The sequence below is a fragment of the Protopterus annectens genome, chromosome 7.part0, assembly GCF_019279795.1.
Source record: "Protopterus annectens isolate FY-2018-M chromosome 7.part0, PAN1.0, whole genome shotgun sequence".
NCBI classification, from domain to species: domain Eukaryota; kingdom Metazoa; phylum Chordata; order Ceratodontiformes; family Protopteridae; genus Protopterus; species Protopterus annectens.
In genome coordinates this window covers 622,227,699-622,248,345 of record NC_056739.1, presented here as the reverse complement: position 1 = coordinate 622,248,345, position 20,647 = coordinate 622,227,699, and the positions used below count along the sequence as shown (strand labels likewise).

The 20,647-nt window shown below is 38.7% G+C and overlaps 1 protein-coding gene across 1 annotated transcript in view; it reads left to right on the top strand.

Annotated features, from left to right (window-relative positions):
* VPS13C (vacuolar protein sorting 13 homolog C) overlaps positions 1 to 20,647 on the top strand; it is a 6,956,796-nt gene that overhangs the window by 3,982,371 nt on the left and 2,953,778 nt on the right. Inside the window, exon 47 of the mRNA XM_044076309.1 lies at positions 11,537 to 11,687. Within this exon, the coding sequence (XP_043932244.1) occupies positions 11,537 to 11,687 (151 nt within the window). The remainder of the gene's footprint in view (positions 1 to 11,536; positions 11,688 to 20,647) is intronic.

Here is a 20,647-nt window from a genome sequence, read left to right as displayed (position 1 = left end):
AATACCCTATGTTACACCCATACATAAAGGCGGGACCTCCACTGAACTTAATAACTACAGACCCATTGCTTTACTCTCCCCCCTGGCCAAAATCCTAGAAAAAATGCATCCAGACCCAGGTGCTAAAATATCTCCTAGACAACAACATCCTGTCACATACTCAGCATGGTTTCAGACCTGCCCATAGTACCACTACAGCCCTCCTCTGTTTCACAGACACAGTAAACCGTCTAAAAAACGAAGGCCTGCAAGTTTCAACTCTCTCTTTTTTTTTTTTTTTGGATATGTCCAAAGCATTTGACACAGTCTCGCACCAAATCTTGCCAAACAAACTAAACCAATACCACCTATCAAATTCCACTCTTACATGGTTCCAAAGCTACTTGACTGACAGGTACCAAGCTGTAAAATGGGAAAATTCCCCCTCTCCTCAGCTGCCCATAACTGTAGGCGTCTCACAGGGTTCTTTCTTAGGACCACTACTATTCACAATCTTCACAAATGACCTCCACACAGTATGCATCAATCATTCAGTATGCAGATGATACTACCTTAATCTGTGCTGCACAAAACATTCCCACCCTCCTGCAAACAACTCAGCTAGCATTCTCTGATGTTGAAAACTACCTTACCAAAGCCCAATATATCCTCAGTCCAAAGAAAACTCAGTTTATGATTATAACCAGTTCTAACAAAAACACTGATAACAGTCAGTTCACTATATACTCCACAAATGCTACTCCAATCACTCCAGTGGCACAGGCTAAGCTTTTGGGAATAACCATAGACTCCCACCTAAAATTTGATAGTCATCTCAAGTATTAAAAATGTAAATGCCATATCAAACCATTTCTTACCAACAACAGAAGATCAGCCATTGCTCGCTCCCAACGTCTATCCACCCTACTCTATGCATCTCCCATTCTGTCTAATCTCAACAAAACTGAACTAAACAAAATGGAAGCCTGCTGTAAAAGAATTGCTCGCTTTGCTGCAAATTGCTCATATAGAACTCATCACTGTATGGCTTTGACACAGCTCCACTGGCTTGAACTGCCCAGCCTCCTAACCTACAATCAGCTCTGCCTCTATCACTTTATCTATTACCTCCCCAATAAGTGTCCTGCCCTCAAAAACCTAGTACATCATCACTCAGCCAAAAGGCCTCTTAGATTATCAAGCAAACTACTACTAGAAGTCACCAACAGCTACAATAGCTTTGGGGAGACACTATATAATAGTTCAGTGGCTAAAAAATGGGAACTTTCTTCCCACTAGCATACAAAACACATTGTCCAAAGCCTCCTTTAAAAACCTAATTATGCAACATCTCAAGCAAAGTTGGCAGTGCCGTGATTGCTCCCCAGGCTAGTGAAAGCGGATAAGGTACACATACTAAACCTAGAGTACTTGATAGTTTTCACTCTTACTCTCAAACACTGGCTAATGTACAATGTATATACTGTACCTGTGTATTATGTATGTATTCTACCTATGCTCCAAATTTCAGCTGTACACCACAAATCTGTTAATTGCCTTTGTTTAAATTAATATTTTATTGTGTTCTCCACTGTAACTGTTGATGTGCTGCATACCACTGTAAAAACATGTCTATTGTAATTTGTGTGTATACTAATCATGTCTAAATATCTAAATGTATCTGTAATTTTTCTATATGTAGCTTTTCTCCCAGGGCCTCTGCTGAAAATAGGCCTTTCCGGCTCAGACACCCCTGGTTAACAAATGTAAAGTAAAAAAATAAAATAAATAATCTAAGCTTCCCAAAGATAAGTTAAACACAGAAGGATCTACTTAAAGCACCTTTCATGCAATAAGAAATCCTTTCAGTAATAGTCTGAAAACAAGTAAAGCTCCAGGACCTGATGGTTATACTGCTGAGTTTTATAACCCTTTTGACAAAAAATATCAAAACTGATAATTTATAGCTATGTAAGAGAATATGGCATTGCAAACTTGTATTTAAATAACTCAGACAATCTTTATACCTAAAGGAAAATGTGATAAAAATCTATGAAACTAAAGGCTAGTTTCTCTCATTAATCTAGATATCGCAATTCTAGCTGTATTTGCTTGTAAACAGACTGAAAACTTAATATCACCTGGTCAGTCAGGATTCATGAATGGTAGGCATATGTGATAACACACTAACTTTAGATACAATGATCTTGCTATCTAAACGAAATAAAAACCCTGACTATGCCCTTGCTTTAGATGTATATAAAGCCTTTGACAAAGTAAACTTAAAACTTTTTTATTTGCTATACTACACTGTTTTGATATGTCACAATAATTTACAAATATAATAAAAATATTATATGAGAGCACTTATAGAAAATGATAAATACATGCTATTCACTGGGGAACTTACTAACTTTATGGAAAAAAATGGTATCAAATACATATACTTACAGTATCCCTTAGATATCAACCAACTATTTTGTATTCATACTACTGCGTTGAAAAGCTGAAAGAAATTACTGAAAAGCAAAAATCTAAATCTATCGAAACAACATTAAAATTAATCCCTTTTAAGAAACGTGTATAACTCAATTAATGATAACCAACAATGTTTACTTTACCCCAGAAATACTCAACAATTTCAACTTGGAAGTTTCACCAAACTGTCCCTGCAGCTGATCACAAATAACTGACCTATTCCACATCTTCTGGAACTGTAAATGCACTTATAAATTATGGTGCTCACTGAGAGTTAGACTAGAGAAGATGGGATTTCAAAAATCCACATTATCATGGGAATTTGCATTTTTGCACATCACCTGTCAAAAGTTACCCAAACTTAATCTGCTTATTCTAATTACCCTGTTATCTCTTTTAAAATTGTCTTTTACTCAGAACTGGTTAGATCAAACTAGATTGCCATGGAAGGGCTTCAGAAGTATGGCAATAAAGTACATATTAGCACATAAATTGATGATGAATAACCAAAGTAAGCATTCCTACTTTCGAAAATATTGGTGTCTTCTCCTGGATCACATTTTAAAAGTATAGATAGATGAGAAAAGACAAATTATTGTGAGCTTGTATCTAATCTAAAACACATATATAGAAGCTATGAATATTATGTAAACTGTGATGCAAATCTTAACCAGGAGTGATTTTCTATAACACTTGTATATGTTGTATACAGGGTATTACCTATATTGTGTATTTTGTTCTAACATGGAAATTTCCTCTGCAACAAGATGTACCTTAATATGACTGTAGTTTCTTGTACAGTGTAAGTAAATTGTGACTTGTAAAATGACTGCAACTGAAATACGCAAGCAAAACAAGAGGAGGAGAAGAAAAATAAACATATTTGAAAGAAATTTAACCACCATTCAGTCCATCTGAAAAGCCATTTGCAGATTTAACAGTCTCTCCACAAGAAATAATCACCACTGCAAAATGATTGTTTCCCAGGTAGCCAGTTAGCTTTTTTCAATGTTCTGACTTTCTACTTGCCTCTCGACTTGTTTATACTTATCAAGAATGACACCTTCCCCCACTATTCTCCAGGCTATGCAGAGATGTATCAACATGCATCCTTAATATTTTTAACCATTCATGCCTTCTCCAAACCCCACCCCCAAACTAGGCCTTACTCCACAGCTCATGCTTTCCCAGTTTGTGGTTTCCAACTGTGGGAATCTCTCCCCTCTTTTCTTAAACATCATTCTTCTTACCCCATTTTCCAATCAGAAATAAAAGCACTTTTCAAGACTGTAGGAAAATCTAACAGTTATCTCTCTAGTCATATAACTTAACCTGTTCATAGGAAGTTAGTAGCCTATTGACCCGATAAGCCTAGCTTATCACACCCATTATGCTTCAAGAGAAGAAGTCTAGTCAGTGCCTACGATTATTATTAGTAAAGACTTCCCATGTCCAAGAGGGATGTGGGAGCTATTCCTGGCAAGAATTTGCGGTTTCTCATCCATTCATCCAGGCTTCTTTTGAACATAGAGGTGCTCTGCTTAACATGAATTGGTAGCCTATTCCAGAGAAGTGGCAACCTCTGTGAGATAAATTTTTCTCTCCAGCATGTCCTATTTAAATTGCAGGCCAGATTTGGATCACTGGAGTGGGTAATTCTAATCCCATTTGACTTACGGATGTGCAGCAACTTCATCCCTACTTTCCGTTACATACCTTTATGTGCTTAGTGTTTCACTGTTGCAGTCATCACACTTGGGTTATCCTGCCGGGGGTAGCCCTCATTCGGTCTGAATACCAGAGGCTTAGTGTTTCTGAGTCTGTTGCTGTCACTCCAGGACTGACGTCAGGTCGTCACTGTTATAAAATCAGACAGCCGCCACCATTACATTAGTCTTTCTTGCTGCGGAGCCCGAAGCAGAAACAGTTGGCACGAGTGCTGGTTGGCTGCTACCTGAGTTTTGTCTCCGAACTGAAGTTGAAGTCTTCTAAAGCTAAGTACTTCATTGGGGATCCTTTTTTTCTTGCTCTAACCAATGTCAGAAAAAGTTAACAATTGTCTTGCCTGTGGAAAGCAAATACTACACCAAAACTTCCATTTTTACTGTGACACCTGTTTAGGCCCAGACCACAACGTCCCTCGCTGTCGCTTTTGTCCTTTGTTCAACGTCAGAACTATACGTCGTTGGGCCCTTATAGTAGCTAAATATTTTTGCTATCGATCTCCATATTCCAAAATGGCTTCGGTAAGCCATCTGACTACCAGGGGTTGGGAGGGTGGCCTAATGGTTAAGGTGTTTGCCTTACAAACAGAAGGTGCAGGGTTTGAGTCTCATAAGGGACAATTGGCTAAGCTTAAAATGGCTCGTATGAGCAGTTAGCTTAGTACTAACCTATGAACCATTCTTCCGAAAAAAAACATAAGGATAAATACAGTGACAGACCGCACAGGTCCAAAACTGCTGACGACGCTTCCGTTAAACTAGTCTCCATTTCGCCGGTCCTCATTGAGATGCTTTCACAGCCTGTGATGCCTGCTTCTGTGGATTCGCAGGCCGCTACTGAGACTCTTTTGAAGTCTGGTATGCCGCAAGATTCTTCTTTGTCTAATGACCCTGCGGCTGTCTCTAGCTTGGATGGGTCTGGAGCCACAGAGTAGGCACCGGCTTGCGAGGAAGTTCTTCTCACTACTGATAATCGGCACAAACCGACGACTTCTTTCGTGTCTTCAGTTCTTTCTAAAACTACAGAGTTTGTAAGGCGCAGGATACGAACTACACCTAATAAAACGAGGACCCAAGCTCAGGCACCTGCTTCCATGCCGCAGTCTCAAATGCTTAAAATGGCAAAAGAGCTTATTATGCTGATTAGGGGATGCCAGCCTACCCTTTCCAAAAGAGAAAGAGACTTGTCCCCAGAAGTTTTATCTGACCAGGAGTCCGATGACTCTGAGGTTTCTGTATATGAAGACATGCAACCCCTGTCTGCTTATGAGGATTCAGATGGAGAGGAATCCATTTCTTCTGCCTCTCCTCCAGAGGATTTTTCATTTGGTGAAACCCTAAATACTTTAAGGGAGCATTTCCAATGGGAATGTCAGGACTACCCTCAGTCCAAAAAGATACTCAGGGAATTCCTAGACTTACCACAGCACAGACCTTTAGCCATTCCTCCTGTCTTGGATGTTCTGGATGATGTCTTTCTGGAATCCAGTTTGACTCCTGACACCCTTTCTCCTGCTTCCAGGAAACCTGACTGGTATTACAGGGTCCCTGACTCTCATATATTTATTTTCAAAAATCCTACTGCTGACCCAGAGGTCATCTCCCAAGGACCTAAAGGAATAAAAGCAACCACAGCTAAGAATCCCACCCTCTCAGACAGGGATTCCCGAGCTTTAGACAGATGGGGTAAGAAAGTATACACTTCTGCAACTCTTGGCATTAGAGCACTAAATTGTCAGTTCCACATGCTGAAAATACCAGCAACATACCATGGAACTCCTCAAACAAAAAATATCTACTTTTCCTGCTTGTGCAGAAAATAAAAAAATACAGGAGCCTATGCATTCTGCAAGCCACGTTACTAAACGCACTTTTTAATGTGGCTTTGACACCCTAGGAGCATCTTGCAGGGCAGTAGTCACAGGTTCTGTACTTAGAAGGCATGCTTGGCTTAAGGAGCAGACCTTGCCAGACCATGTCAAATCAAAACTATTGGACGCACCATTGAACAAAGACAGTTTGGCACCAAGGCAGAAGAGGTCTTAAAAAAGATGGAAGAAAAAGCTAAACATATGCAGGCAGTTAAAGGCTTCCTACAGGTCCAACCTCTGATGTTCAGTAGGCATTGCCTCTCCAAACACTGGTCCTTTCTGGCCCCCTCCAGGCCAGCTCACACAAGACCTAGGGGAAGTAGACCCCCCAGACAGCAGTTCCAGGGAATGCAGAAATCTAAGCAGTGGAGTTCCTCCACTTCAAAAACAGGGAGTCCTAAGCCACCCCATTATGGAAAGAACTCACAATGACTTTACACCTCCACCCCTTAACCCTGCCCACCTGCTTGTGTCCCCTAGGAGGAAAACTCTCCTTCCATGCAAAAAACTGGGCCTCTATTACCACCGACCGATGGGTTCTCAACATATAGTGTCCCAGGGATACAAATTTTATTTTTCACACTCTGCCATCCCTAAAAGGGTTCCCAGATCTTCCTCCAAACCAGTGGGCAGATGCCAAAAAACAAGTAAATTCCCTGCTCTCCATGAGGGCAATACACCCTGTTCCTCCAGACCCGATAGGCCAAGGTTTCTATTCAAGACTTTTCCTGGTACCCAGAAAAGAGGGCACCTGGCACCCAATCCTCGATCTATCAATTCTAAACACATTCCATAAATGTAGTTGTCCGAGTGTATTCACAGTTGCACCCACCCTCGATCCCCTTGTCTCTCTCTCCCTCACCTCTTACAGGGAAATTTTGGTATTTACTTTCTACTGGTGGTGGTCTTCCTTATTTAGGGCAAGAAAAACTGATGTACCCACCCCATCCAACCACTACCTTTCTTTCCACTCCACTAACTACCTTGATTATAGCAAGCTCAGATGCTCATAAGCCTAGTACTTATACAGCAGGAACTTCTTATTTTAACATTTGTTAATGTCTGTTATGTACTTCACAGATAAAGATTCTAGTTGTCTACTGATGTACTATGTTCTTCATCTGTAAATATGTTGTAAGTAATTGCTATGTAAATTGTTGATCGCTATGTAATCCAATGTAACTACTATCTGTTTATTTTAACTGTGGAGCTTTTTTCCCCGGGCCTCCGCTGAAAATGGACCTACGTCCAGTCCCCGGTCAACAAATATAAATAAATAAATAAATAAATGTAATGGTGTCGGCTGCCTGATTTTATACCACTGACAACTTAATGTCAGTCCTGGAGCGATAGCAACAGATGCAGAAATACTAAGCCTCTGGTATTCAGGCCAACTGAGGGCTACCCCTGGCGCAGGATAACCCAAGTGTGATGACCGCAACAGTGAATACACTTGAAAATCTGCATTTATGGTAAGTGTACACAACTGTACTTTACTCTGGTTCACTTTTTGATTATGATTATTCCACATGCCAGCCAATTCCTAATGTATATATTTTTAGTCACTCTGTGTGTAATGCCATTATCTATTGCTTTTATACTTTTCAACCAACTACATTTCACTTTGTGTACATCACATATTGTCATTCACTTTGGGTATAATGTCATGTATGTATTGTATTTACCCTGAGCTGAGACTGAAATAGATTCAGTGGGATCACTGCTCTCCCCTGTTTAACAAATTCAGAATAAATAAATGTATCTTTTCTGCGTCTCAAAAATAGTGTTCACATAACATTTTCCAAAGCAAATGGGAGTACTTTTCCATTCTGGCTGCTTCTCAAGGGATAGACCTTCCAATTAATTGTTTCAGAGATTCTTATAAACATTTAATTTTGGTATCAGTTATTCTTCTGTCGCGGTATAACGTGCAGTAATATATTTTCATAATAAATTTGATTCTCACTCAGCTTCTCACAGACTGCATAAATCTTTCCTCAATGGACCTTTTTCTTCTCTGTTCTCCAGTCAGAGAACCTGTACCTCCACGGGACATCTACTTTGTTTTAGAAGCCTTAACAAAATTCTTCTTTGATTCAGCATCTTTTATTCCACTGAAGTTTCTTATCTCAGAATTTATTTCTCATAGCAGTAAGGTCAGCTATTAAGATTTTCATAATTGCCAGCCTTATCTTCTAATCCACCATATTTAATATTTCATCAGCACAGGGTTATGCTATGCACTAATCCATCCTTTTATCTCTGAGATGGCATCTGACACAAATATGAGCCAACCTATCCAACTACCAGTATTTGCTCTCTTAACTATTGGAACAAGAGAGAGAACATGCTCCATACTTTAGATGTTCATAGACAACTAAGATTTATCTCCACAGAAGTAAAACATTTAGGAAGTATTCACAACTGCTTGATTCTTTTGCTGTGATCAGGCTTGAGTCTACGGTTTCAGAAGTCTCCTTGCTAAGGTGGATATCCAGTTGTATTTTTTGCCTGTTCTACATACAATTATCTCTTGCTATGCAGATTTAAGGCTTATTATTTCTAGGTCTATTGCCTCATCTTCAGCCTTAAGAAAATTCTTCTGTTGATGTTTGTCTCTCTCTCTCTCTGTGTCTGTCTCTCTCTCTGTCTGTCTCTCTGCCTGTCTCTGTCTCTGTCTCTGTCTCTCTCTCTCTGTCTCTCTCTCTCTCTCTCTCTCTCTCTCTCTCTCTCTCTCTCTCTCTCTGTGTTTCTTTCTCTCTCTCTCTCTCTCTCTCTGTCTCTCTGTCTGTCTCTCTCTCTCTCTCTCTGTCTCTCTCTCTCTCTCTGTCTGTCTCTGTCTCTGTCTCTCTGTCTTTCTCTCTCTCTCTCTCTCTGAAATCTGTGCTGCAGCAACCTGGTCTACATTGCGTACTTTAGCCAGACATTATAAACTGGATGTTATTTCAAGGTCTAGGACTTTTTTGGAGCCACTTTCATCGAAGGTCAAGATACCACACAGGTATTGGTATTCTGGAATTCTAATCCATCAATCTAATCAGAGTGATGGGCTGAATATAAACACTGGTGCCTTTTGTCCATTTGATACAGTATTCCACCATCTTCATTCTAAATTGCCATTTCATGAGGATCTGGAGGACCATTGCAGCTGTTCTCCAGTTATACCCAGTCATATTTCCTAAGGCAATAAAAGTAATGAGGGAGGTAGACACAGGTGCAATATGAGAAGGAAAAAGTAAAGGAGCTTGAGGCAGGAGTACTAGTTTTGCTGGCTGTGATCCAGGCCGCAATGATTTTCTAGCAAACCACAAACATGATAAGCAGATCAAAAATATGAGCCAAAAATGTGGACATTTTGCTTTATTCAAGACAGTTCAGAGGCATGCATCTGAATGCACTTATTTTTTTCTTCTTCTAAACTACTAGAAGCCTTTTCCTCTACATCTGCAAGGCTCTTCCCAACCAGAGCTTTTTCTTCTATTTTTCTGTTTGATTTTTCTCACTTTTTCTAGATTTCTTCTTTGTGGACACCAAGGCAGTCTAGTGACAAATTAGTAAATTAGTTTTACATAAAGTGTTAACTTTTTCTTTACTTTCACTTTAGTGGATTTCAAAATCTAATTTTCTGTCTTGCAACTTGGTGCCCCAGTATGTACTCAATTCCATTTTTTTTTGTACCTTATGAACTACTAGCTTCCCTCGTACCCCACCTGTAGCAGCCAAGTCGCTCATCACTGAACACTCTACATAAGCCTAAACCTAGAAGCCATAGTTAATTTGCTGTCAATTGCTCACACTTGCCATACTCTCGTCTTATTGCTGATTATTTAAGGCCTTTAACCACATCTGTAGCATGTACAGTCCATATAATGTATTTCAGTAGCTCTGATAATGCATTGTTAATGTTCTAGATATTTTATTTATTTTGGTTTAATAGTTAAAACTGTGTACTAATTTCTGTAATGTGCATATTTTGTCTTATCATTAAGTGATAATTGTTAGCTATGTTTTTGTTAGACTTGCACTCTTGCTGTAATCTTTTGAGATTTGATGCAAGTGTTTTGGGTGGAGCTTTTGTCCACTAACCTCCACTGAAAAGGAGTTTCAGCCCAAGGGCTTCAGGCCTAGATGGACTATCCCAGTAAACAAATGCTAATAAAGGAATACGTTTTACTGGCTTTTTTACATCACTTAATTTTTCACACTAAGATAGCTCATATCCAATTGGTAGTGCAGTGTGCAACCATCTTGGACCTTGTGTCATCTTGCTTTGACTGTTCTGTACATAGAATCTGTTTTAATTATATATATATATATATATATATATATATATATATATATATATATATATATATATATATGCAGTAGAAAATTATAATGAAATCAGGATAACGACCAGAAATTACATTTAAAAAATACAGATGTAATTCCCAGGTTTCATAACATAAAATTTGATTTTCATGTTTTTGAGAACCATAAATCAGTGTGTCTGATTATAGACATTCTGCAGTTAACACTTACCTGTGTGCTCTTCTTTCAGTAAACTTGCTTTTACAGTCCATGCATTTGGTATGTGCTGTGAATCAGATTTCTGGAAATGCTTGTACTATGGATTGACTATAAGCATGTGTATCTGTTTCTTTAAAGAGTGTAAGAGAAAGGGTGCTGTTGAGGGGATGACTGAAGGAAAGTTAAGTTACAGAAAAAATGAGGCACTAAACAAAATTTGCAACCATTTTGTGTTAGTGATTTAGATGTACCTATGACTGTCAATGGGAGGTGTGGTGGTATCAGCACTAGGGAAAGGGAGAGAGAGAATTGCTGGAGCATGTCTGATAGGGCAGATGATGTGGAAGAAGGCAAGACCAAAAGTAACGCTCAGAAAAACCAAAACTGGCCAAGGAAAAACATGCTTGATGAATAGCTGTAAAACAGTATTTTTGTTTTTATTTTGTCATCATCTAAGTTAACACTGGGAATGAGTTTTTCAGGGCACAACAGTTATATAGAGCAGTGGGGGTTGCAAGATGAGATCAGTGCCACCAGAAGTGCAGGGGTACCCAGTAATATGGGCTTTAAAACGTTTTGGTGTAAACACTCTAGAATTGTCAGATAGGTAAAGAAATGAGAAGGGGGGGGTGGATCAATAGAGACTATATTAGAAGACAGGTTGTGGCACTGAAGGCATTTTTTAGTGCAGCTTGTTTTTTATAACAAAGTGTGTTTTCATTAATTAATAAATGAATTGTTTTGTACCACAATTTTCAAAATTCTGTAGATTTAAAGTAGCTTGATGTACTTATTTTATAGAGAGCACAAACTGCATAGGAAACTCATAATATTAAAATATCTACTTCATATTGTGCTTAACTTTTTTTTTTAATCTGACTGTTATATTTTCTCATCAAATGGATATAAATGTCTGAAGTTTATAATCTCTGTTTATTAGAACATCTGAAGTTTATAATGTTTTTTTTTTGTTAGAACGGTCATCCAGCTGGACAAATCCTGTCAACCTGTTCAAGCGATGCTACAACCAGTCAACCTTCTTCTGTCTATTCATCGGAACTTGGCCTTTGCCTGGTATCACAAAATCCCTGCAATTGAAATCTCTGGTGATCTTAAACCTATGGAGGTAATGTTGGAAGCGTGGAACATAAGATATTAAATATGCAAGTCATTTTGAGGTGTCAGCACTAAAAGTGATTAGGGAGCCAGCTGTTGTTAATTATGCTCCATTTAACAAAATGTCTGACCTGTAAAAATAGAAGCGAGAAGACTTTAGAAATCCACTTGTTTTTTAGAATACCTTATGTTCAAAATGTTTCATAGTTTCATAGATTCATACTAGGCTAACTGCCCTTGCGAGCCATTTTAGGCCTAGACAATTATCCCTTGTGAGACTCAAACCCTGCACCTTGTGTTTGTAAGGCAAACACCTCAACCATTAAGCCACTCTCCCAACCCTCATTATGCCACCCTCCCAACCCTAATCAGTTCTAAATTAACTTAGCTGGACTTAACATAATTTCTGTTAGCAGGTGATAGAATTAAGTTTATCTGGACTTTCTCTCTGTCGCTAGGTGACCGAAAAATTATATTTAACTGGGCTTACTATAGTTTGTGTCTATCTGTAGGTGATGGTCATTACGTTTAAATGGACCTGCTAAAGTTTCTTTCTGTCAGTAAGTAGTGGAATCGTTCTGTTTATGTGGACTTAACATAGTTTCTCTGTCAGTAGATGAAAGAATCATTATGCTTACATGGCCTTACTGTAGTTTCTATATATCAGTATGTGATAAAATCACTAACTGCAAATAGACTTGTTTCTGTCAGCAGGTGATAGAATCATAAATCTTAAGTGGACTTGCTTTTTGTCAGCAGCTGACAGAATCATTACATTTAAGTGGACTTAATATAGTTTGTCAATAGGTGACAGAATCATTATACTTGAGTGGACTTAATATAATTTCTCTGTCATTATGTGAAGGAATGATTATGTTTAACTACAGACTGCTAAGGTGACCTGTGAATGGTATGCAATGCATCCTCTGACCCATTACTGATGGGTTTATTTTACCTCAGCAAGTGAAATGGCATCAAAAATACCCTGTCTAGGGATATAAACTTCTTCTGTAGCATCAACAGAGTGGTTTGGAGGGACAGGTATATCTCGCATAGGATACAGATGCTGTGGAACAGACCCCCCCCACCCCCAATCCGCATAAAGCAAAGTTCATCCCTATCCATTTTCAAGTGAAAATTAGATCTATGGATGGGAAACAGAAAATTTACCACAGGACTTTCCCTGTACTACTAATAGAGAGAGGAATGCTTTATCCTATGCATGGGTCCCCTTAAATTATTAGTGGTGTAGATCAATGTGTATATGTCTCTCTAAGAATTATCCAAGGAGTTTCTACAAGTGTATACATACTGAGCATCTGCAAGTCTGACTGCCATTTTGTAGTAAGCTGTTGAGATGTAAGCATATACAGTGGATATAAAAAGTTTACACACCCCTGTTAAAATGCCAGGTTTTTGTGATGTAAAAAAATGAGACCACAATAAATCATTTCAAAACTTTTCCCACCTTTAATGTGACCTATAACCTGTACAATTCATTTGGAAAACAAACCAATCTGTTAGGGGAAAAATATAAAAAATAAAAAAAGTACAATACACTGATTGCATAAGTGTGCATACCCTTAAACTAATACTTTGTTGCGTGTTCACACCCCTAAACTAATACTTTGTTGAAGCACCTTTTGATTTAATTACAGCATTCAGTCTTTTTGGGTACACACCTGCCATCAATTAAAGAGACTGATTAACACCAAATAAAATTCAGCTGTCCTCGTAGGATTTTCCTGATATTTACTCGTTTGCCTGCTACAGCAAAAGCCATGGTTCGCAGAGAGCTTACAAAGCATCAAAGGGATCTCATTGTTGAAAGGTATCAGTCAGGAGAAGGGTACAAAAACATTTCCACAGCATTGGATATACCATGGAACACAGTTTAGACAGTTATCAAAAGGTGGAGAAAATATGGGACAACAGTGATGTTGCAAAGAACTGGACGTCCCTCCAAAATTGATGAACAGACAAGATGAAAACTGGTCAGGGAGGCTGCCAAGACACCTACAGCAATACTGAAGTATCTGCAGGAATTTCTGACAAGTGCTGGTTGTGTACTACATGTGATAATCTCCCATATTCTCCATATGTCTGTACTATGGGGTAGGGTTGCAAGACAGAAGACTTTTCTTACACAGAAAAACAACCAGGCCCAGCTAAAATTTGCAAAACAATACATCAAATCTCCCAAAAGCATGTGGGAAAATGTGTTATGGTCTGATGAGACCAAGGTTGAACATTTTAGCCACAATTCCAAAAGGTAGGTTTGGCACAAAAACAACACTTCACATCACCAAAAGAATACCATCCCCATGGTGAATTGTGGTGGCAGTATCATGCTTTGGTGTTGATTTTCTTCAGCTGGAACTGGGGCTTTAGTCGAGGTGGAGGGAATTATGAACAGTGCCAAATATCATTCACGTTTGGCCCAAAACCTTCAGGCATCTGCTAGAAAGCTGAAGATGAAAAGGAATGTCACTTTTCAACACGACAATGACCCCAAGCATACAGTCCATATCAACAAAAGAATGGCTTCACCAGAAGAAAATTAAAGTTTTGGAATGGACCAGCCAGAGCCCAGACCTAAATCCAATAGAAAATCTGTGGAGTGACCTGAAAATGGCTGTGCCCAAGAACTGTCCTTGCAATCTGACAGATCTGGTGCACTTTTGCAAGGAAGAGTGGGTAAATATTGCCAAGTCAAGACGTGCCATGCTGATGTACTCCTATCCAAGAAGACTGAAAGCTGTAATTAAATCAAAAGGTGCACACTTACGCAACCAGCATATTGTACGTTTTTTATTTTTTTATATTTTTTCCCCTAACAGATTTATTTGTTTTTCAATTGAATTCTACAGGTTATAGGTCACATTAAAGGTGGGAAAAGTTATGAAATGATTTATTGTGGTCTCATTTTTTTATACAAAAAAAAATGGCATTTTAATAGGGGTGTGTAAACTTTTTATATCCACTGTACATGTGTAAGCTCTGTTTGTCAATCAGTTTGTTTATATTTATTGATGCTGCTATCCATTCTGATGTGTTTCTGTGTAATAAAGCATCTTAAATGAACTACCCTACCGCTTCGTCTTCAGTGTACAAGGGGTCGAGCGAAAAGTGGTATAATCCCAATTTTTGGGTAATATATAATTATCTACCATAATATGGGTAAGGTCAATGTATAACCAAATGGGACAGGTTATTTTGATTTGGGCACAAAAAAAGGAAACTGGTTAGGCTTAAAATGGCCAAAAGGGTAGTTAGCGAAGTATTTGCCTATGAGCTGGACCTGTGTAGTTTCTCTGTCAGTAGGTGACAGAAACATTAAGTTTAACTTTGCTTAGTATAGTTATTCTCTGTCACTAGGTTATAGAATCATTATGTTTAAGTGTATTAACAGTAGTTCCTCTGTGTCGGTAAGTGATAGAATCATTAAGTTTAAGTGGACATTCTATCACCTACTGACAGAAAGATTGGTATCGTTAATTTTAAATGGACATAATATAGTTTCTTGCTGTCAGTAGATAGAATTTAGTTTGTGAGCTTTTTGTCCGTTGGTGGATGACAGTCAGATTTAACTGGACTTAGTGTAGTTTCCCTCTGTTGATATGTTATAGAATCATTACATTTTAGTGGACTTACTTTCTCTTTGTCAGGTGACGGACTCATTAAGTTTCACAGGACTTGTAGTTTCTTTCTGTCAACATGTGATGGAATCATTAAGCTTAAGTGGAATTTCTGTTTGTTGGTAAGTGACAGAATCATTACCTTTAACTGGATTTAGTATTTGTCCATTTTCATCTGATTCAATGAATGGGACTCGGATCGCACTCATATCTGGCCTCGGCACCTTTAGACCTTCAGATCCAGGGCTCTGACTACTCCCCTAACCATAATTCCCCTTCCATTCCCAAAGTACCCCAGATTTCATTTGCTTCCTGAATCGAAAGGTTCCTGAGGCTCTAATCGCTTCATTCGGATAAATGTTTTTGATCACTGTTGTACATATGTCTATATTTGCTCAGCTTTTGCTGTTGTGCACTTTGTTGAAGGGTTTGCTGGGGATTAAGTATGAGTATATGAGTACCTATAAATACACTGCTTTTGTTTTTTTTTTGGGGAATTATTAGTTTATTTTTACTTTGAAGCATAGTTAAAATGTTACGCATGTTAAGTATTCAGGAACCATTTAACCTGAAAGCTATACATGTATTGCCAGCTAATATTTTTGGAAAAAATGTATTTCCATAAACTTTCTCATTTAGCTCTGAAGATTCTCGCTGGCCAGATGCTCTGTTTAAATTATAAACGTTAACAGTTCTTAGTAGTAGCTTAGATGCTTCATCGGAGGAGCTATAGATACACATGGAGTGGAAAAAGTCACCAGCCAAAACTGAAAACGCATCTGTAGCTTCTTTACTTGGATCCAAAGAAATGACCTTACATTAATAGGACAGCAATTTAACTTGCAGGTTATTGCATTAGACAGCCTCTGTCCTTCATAGTTCTAGGTTAGAATTGGTTTACACTATTAATTTAATGTTCTAGGTTATCTCTGTTACTAAAAAACCTGGGAAGAGGCAGGAATGATATCACTGTAACTGTTCCATAAGTCAGAATATGAACTAAGTTATTATTAAATACTGAAATACTGAAATGACGGATTGCCCAAAGAACTTAAACAACTCCCTAAGCTTAGGGAGGAAGCATAGAATACCTTGAAACAATCCCCTCAAATCTGAAACCTACAATCACTTAATACCTCTATGCAATCTTGCTAGCAAACCCATTTGGAGACATAAATCTGTATCTGAAAAACAAATCACACACCTCTACAAACCCAAGGACATCTACAGAGTACAAAACCTCACAACACAACTCAGCTAATTTCATACAATGTGGGCAAAAATAATTCAGTCGTCCTAACTTTTTGAAAGAAGTCTGCACTCTTCCCCTTAGAAACATCCCAAACCTCCAACAAAAGACCCTTCTTTACCCGTACCATCACCACCACCACCGTACAATACCCCTTACTATTTTAAAGGTATAACATCAGAGGAAATAACATCACTTCTACAACACCAGTACACTGACATACATCCAGGTTCAGACAAGCTCGCTCTTTGGTTTATTCATCACCATAGGGAGTATATTGCATTCCTTCCTGACATCTGTCCAGGTTCAGACAAGCTCTTACTTTGGTTTATTCATCACCATAGGGAGTATATTGCATTCCTTCCTGACATCTGTCCAGGTTCAGACAAGCTCTTACTTTGGTTTATTCATCACCATAGGGAATATAGTGCATTCCTTCCTGACATCTGTCCAGGTTCAGACAAGCTCTTACTTTGGTTTATTCATCACCATAGGGAGTATATTGCATTCCTTCCTGACATCTGTCCAGGTTCAGACAAGCTGTTACTTTGGTGTATTCATCACCATAGGGAGTATATTGCATTCCTTCCTGACATCTGTCCAGGTTCAGACAAGCTCTTCCTTTGGTTTATTCATCACTGTAGGGAGTATTTTGATCTTTGTCACACGTCTACAATCTCTGTCTCATCAGTATCATAATGCGCAACAGCTGGAAAACAGCCGTAATAAAACCTTTTCCAAAACAATCTCATCCCCACAGCTTTATGCTTCTGGGCAGACTACATTCTGCCAACCTTAGGTAAGCTGGCTTTAAAAGTTATAAATTCACAGCTATCTTACTACATCAAGCACTGCTACTTCGTGTCCTCAAAACAGCATGGCTTCTGGCAAGGGCAAAGCAACATGACAGTCCTCTAGACCTTAGCAAATGACATACTGCTTAATGTTGTTGTGTCTTTCTTAGGGGTCGCCACAGCGGAACTCCCGTCTGCTAATGTTTGGTAGTGGATTTTTACGTGCCGAGTTACCAGCCCTGACGCACAACCTTCAATGAAGGCACGCCCATTCATGCATGCCTCCACACAGAAGACGCTCTAGCTGAGAATCGAACGCGACAACGTCTTGCTGTTAGGCGACAACGCTACCGTAGCACCACTACCGCGGACTTAAATGACATATTGCTTAATAATTTGCGTATATCTCTCTTTATGTATATATGTGTGTGTGATAAATATATCAGGTATATAGAGCATTTAGGGACAACTACCTCTGGGAATGTTTGGGATTAACAAAAAGTACTAGAGAATCATCAGACAACCTATGTAGAAGGTTCTATAGGAATGAGAAGTGTATTAATTGGTTCTCTGACAGAGTAGCTGATGTATTGAACATACTACTAAATTACATTAAAGCAAATACTAGTTTAGATATTTTTAAGAACAGCCTGGACGCTTATTATGGGAACAAGTGTTTTGGTATGTTGGCAAACTAGAAGGGTATTTATGCCTGCGCTTGATTTATTTGTATATCTGTATATAGCAGACCACTTCACTCTAACAACAAGAACTAACTCAGTCTCCATGGCCAACAACACTGCAGGAGAATCTTTATTTTCCAGCTATATATCTCATATATAGAACTCCCTTCCTAACTCCATTGCCTCAGTCTCATCCACTAACCCCTTTAAGCCATGACATAAAGCTTATCTAAAAAAATAAGTGGCTATGTTCCTGTACTAACCCCTCATGAGTGCTCTGATAGGTCACAGTATACCCAAAACATATCCAACCTCTCCCTGTTGTTTAGTCCTTTGTTCCTACCAACCTGTCTTAACCTTATATCTTGAAATAAGTCATACCTAGAAATAGTTCTAGCTATGTTCAAAGCCCAGGTTTTGTTGTCAAGATGTAACAAATTTGTATGTTCTTATGTATACTACATTTTGTTTACTTTATACTTTATTGATTATTGTAATGTGTGCATGAAAACTTACTGTTAGTCATGGAGCTTTTCTTCCCGGGGCCTCTGCTGAAAAAGGACCTGTGTCCAGTCGGACTTTCCAGGTAAACAAATGTTAAATAAATTAAAAAAAAAAATCATTGACGTTACCAAGGCATGTGACCTTGCTGACCACTCCCTCCTCCTAAATAACTATACTACATTTTGTTTGGTATCGGCTCCAACAAACTACTTTGCTTTAAGGACCAGTTGTCTTGCAGGTAGTTAATAAAAATTAACACTATCCTCTTTTTCAAATAAAACCTTCTAACACACTAGCATTCCCCAGGGCTCCATGTTTGTCCGTAATAAACTCCCCAGGGACCTTTTTCAAATCCACATGATCTCCTATGCAGATTACGTCATCTACAAATCCAACATCAACCTGAAGCATATAGAATCCCAAATACAATCAGATGTTTGTTCCCTCCACAACTGGCTTATTAAACACAAACCAGTCCGTAACCCTTCCAGAAAAAATGTGTTATTCGGGCCCCACAAAAATGACCCATGTCTCAAGCAACATTCATAACACTAGCCATACCAAATGTCCCAGTACACCGACCACCTCCTGCAAATATCTAGGGATCTGGTAAAACTAAACCCCTCCAGCTGTACACTCGGGGGGGGGGGGGGGCAGAAACAAATTACCTCCTCTTCTGAGGCAACAGAATCAACCCCTCTCTCAGCAAGTTTGCCAAGGCAGTTAAAGGGAATGGATTCATACTTTGAGCTAGAATATGATCTCCCAGTGCAAAGAAGATTTACTGATTGATGTTTAACTTCCCCCAGTAAGCATAAGACTAGCCAAAGCAAGCTGGCTCTCCACAAGCAAAAGTACCACCATGTTAGTAGGACCCAGCTCTTGAAATAATCCAGCTGCAGACTTGCTCTTCCCCTTGTATTCAAACATTTAGAATAATCATGTGCTTACACCATTAGGAATTAATCTCAAGTAACTCCCCATTTCCAAACTCTCACAACAAACCTAAAGCAAACTAAACATGCCTTCTCCTACTTAGCCCCAGCACACTGTCAGTCTCTCCTGTCCTGCTTAAAAGATAAGAGCTCTTTACCCTCCTTTTGTCAGTAGCTCAAAACCTTTTGAAAAAGGAACAATGCAGTTACCTGATTAGGGGATATGTCATCTAAAAAAATCCAACTTTCAACTACAAAATAAACAAGCATAGCTCTAAATAACCCCCTCCTTATTACTTAAATCTTAAAGTACTTACCAGTCCAAACTTTTACTTGGCCTCATCTCACTCAGACTTTTCCCTCACCAGTTACTTCCTCCCAAAACCTTGGTTCCTTTGCTAGTTTTTTCCAATAAATTTAAGCTCCCTTTTGCTTATTTTTTATGTCCCTACTTGCAGTCATCCTTATTGGTAAAATCTCTTTCTCCATTCCCTTGTTGGCTTAGTTCTCAAAATGCTATTCCTTCTGATTGTTGTTCTCTTTAAGGGGCGGCATCAAAATTCCTACTCTGTCCTTAGTTTGTGAATTTTCCTCCACCCACCAACCCCTTCAGTAACAGGTCCTTCCCTTTTGATTAGTAGTCTTCTGGCTGTGTTGTGTGTACAAGTCTTAACAATGTAACCCTAAAGTAGCCCTTCAAATGTGGTAATCGTAAACTGCATTGTTCTATGGGGAAAAACAGTTTATCCTCCTCAACTCTTGTATTCTTTCCCTCTCATATTTATTGCTTATGGTCCACAGCTTCTCCTCCGGATGATAAAAATATGCCTGACCTGTATATAATAATAATAAAGGGACTAAAAACATATTACACTGCTTGTGCCTTACTGTTCGTGTCAGTAGTTCAGAGCTTTCAGCTTCTCAGTTTTTATATCCTCTTTTGTTTAGTCTCTTTCCACATTCTTAGCTGCCATAATAGAATCCTTTTAGTCTGTAATCCTAACTACTTTTATCTTGTCTCCATAAATATACGTATGGTTAACCCAAAAATGTGCGGGAGCATAGTTTACTCTATAGCTTCTTTTGTCTTCAGTTGCATTATATCCTGAAAAAATTGAAACAAAATTGCTCCACAGCACAGGCACATCCTGTCTAGATTTATCATGT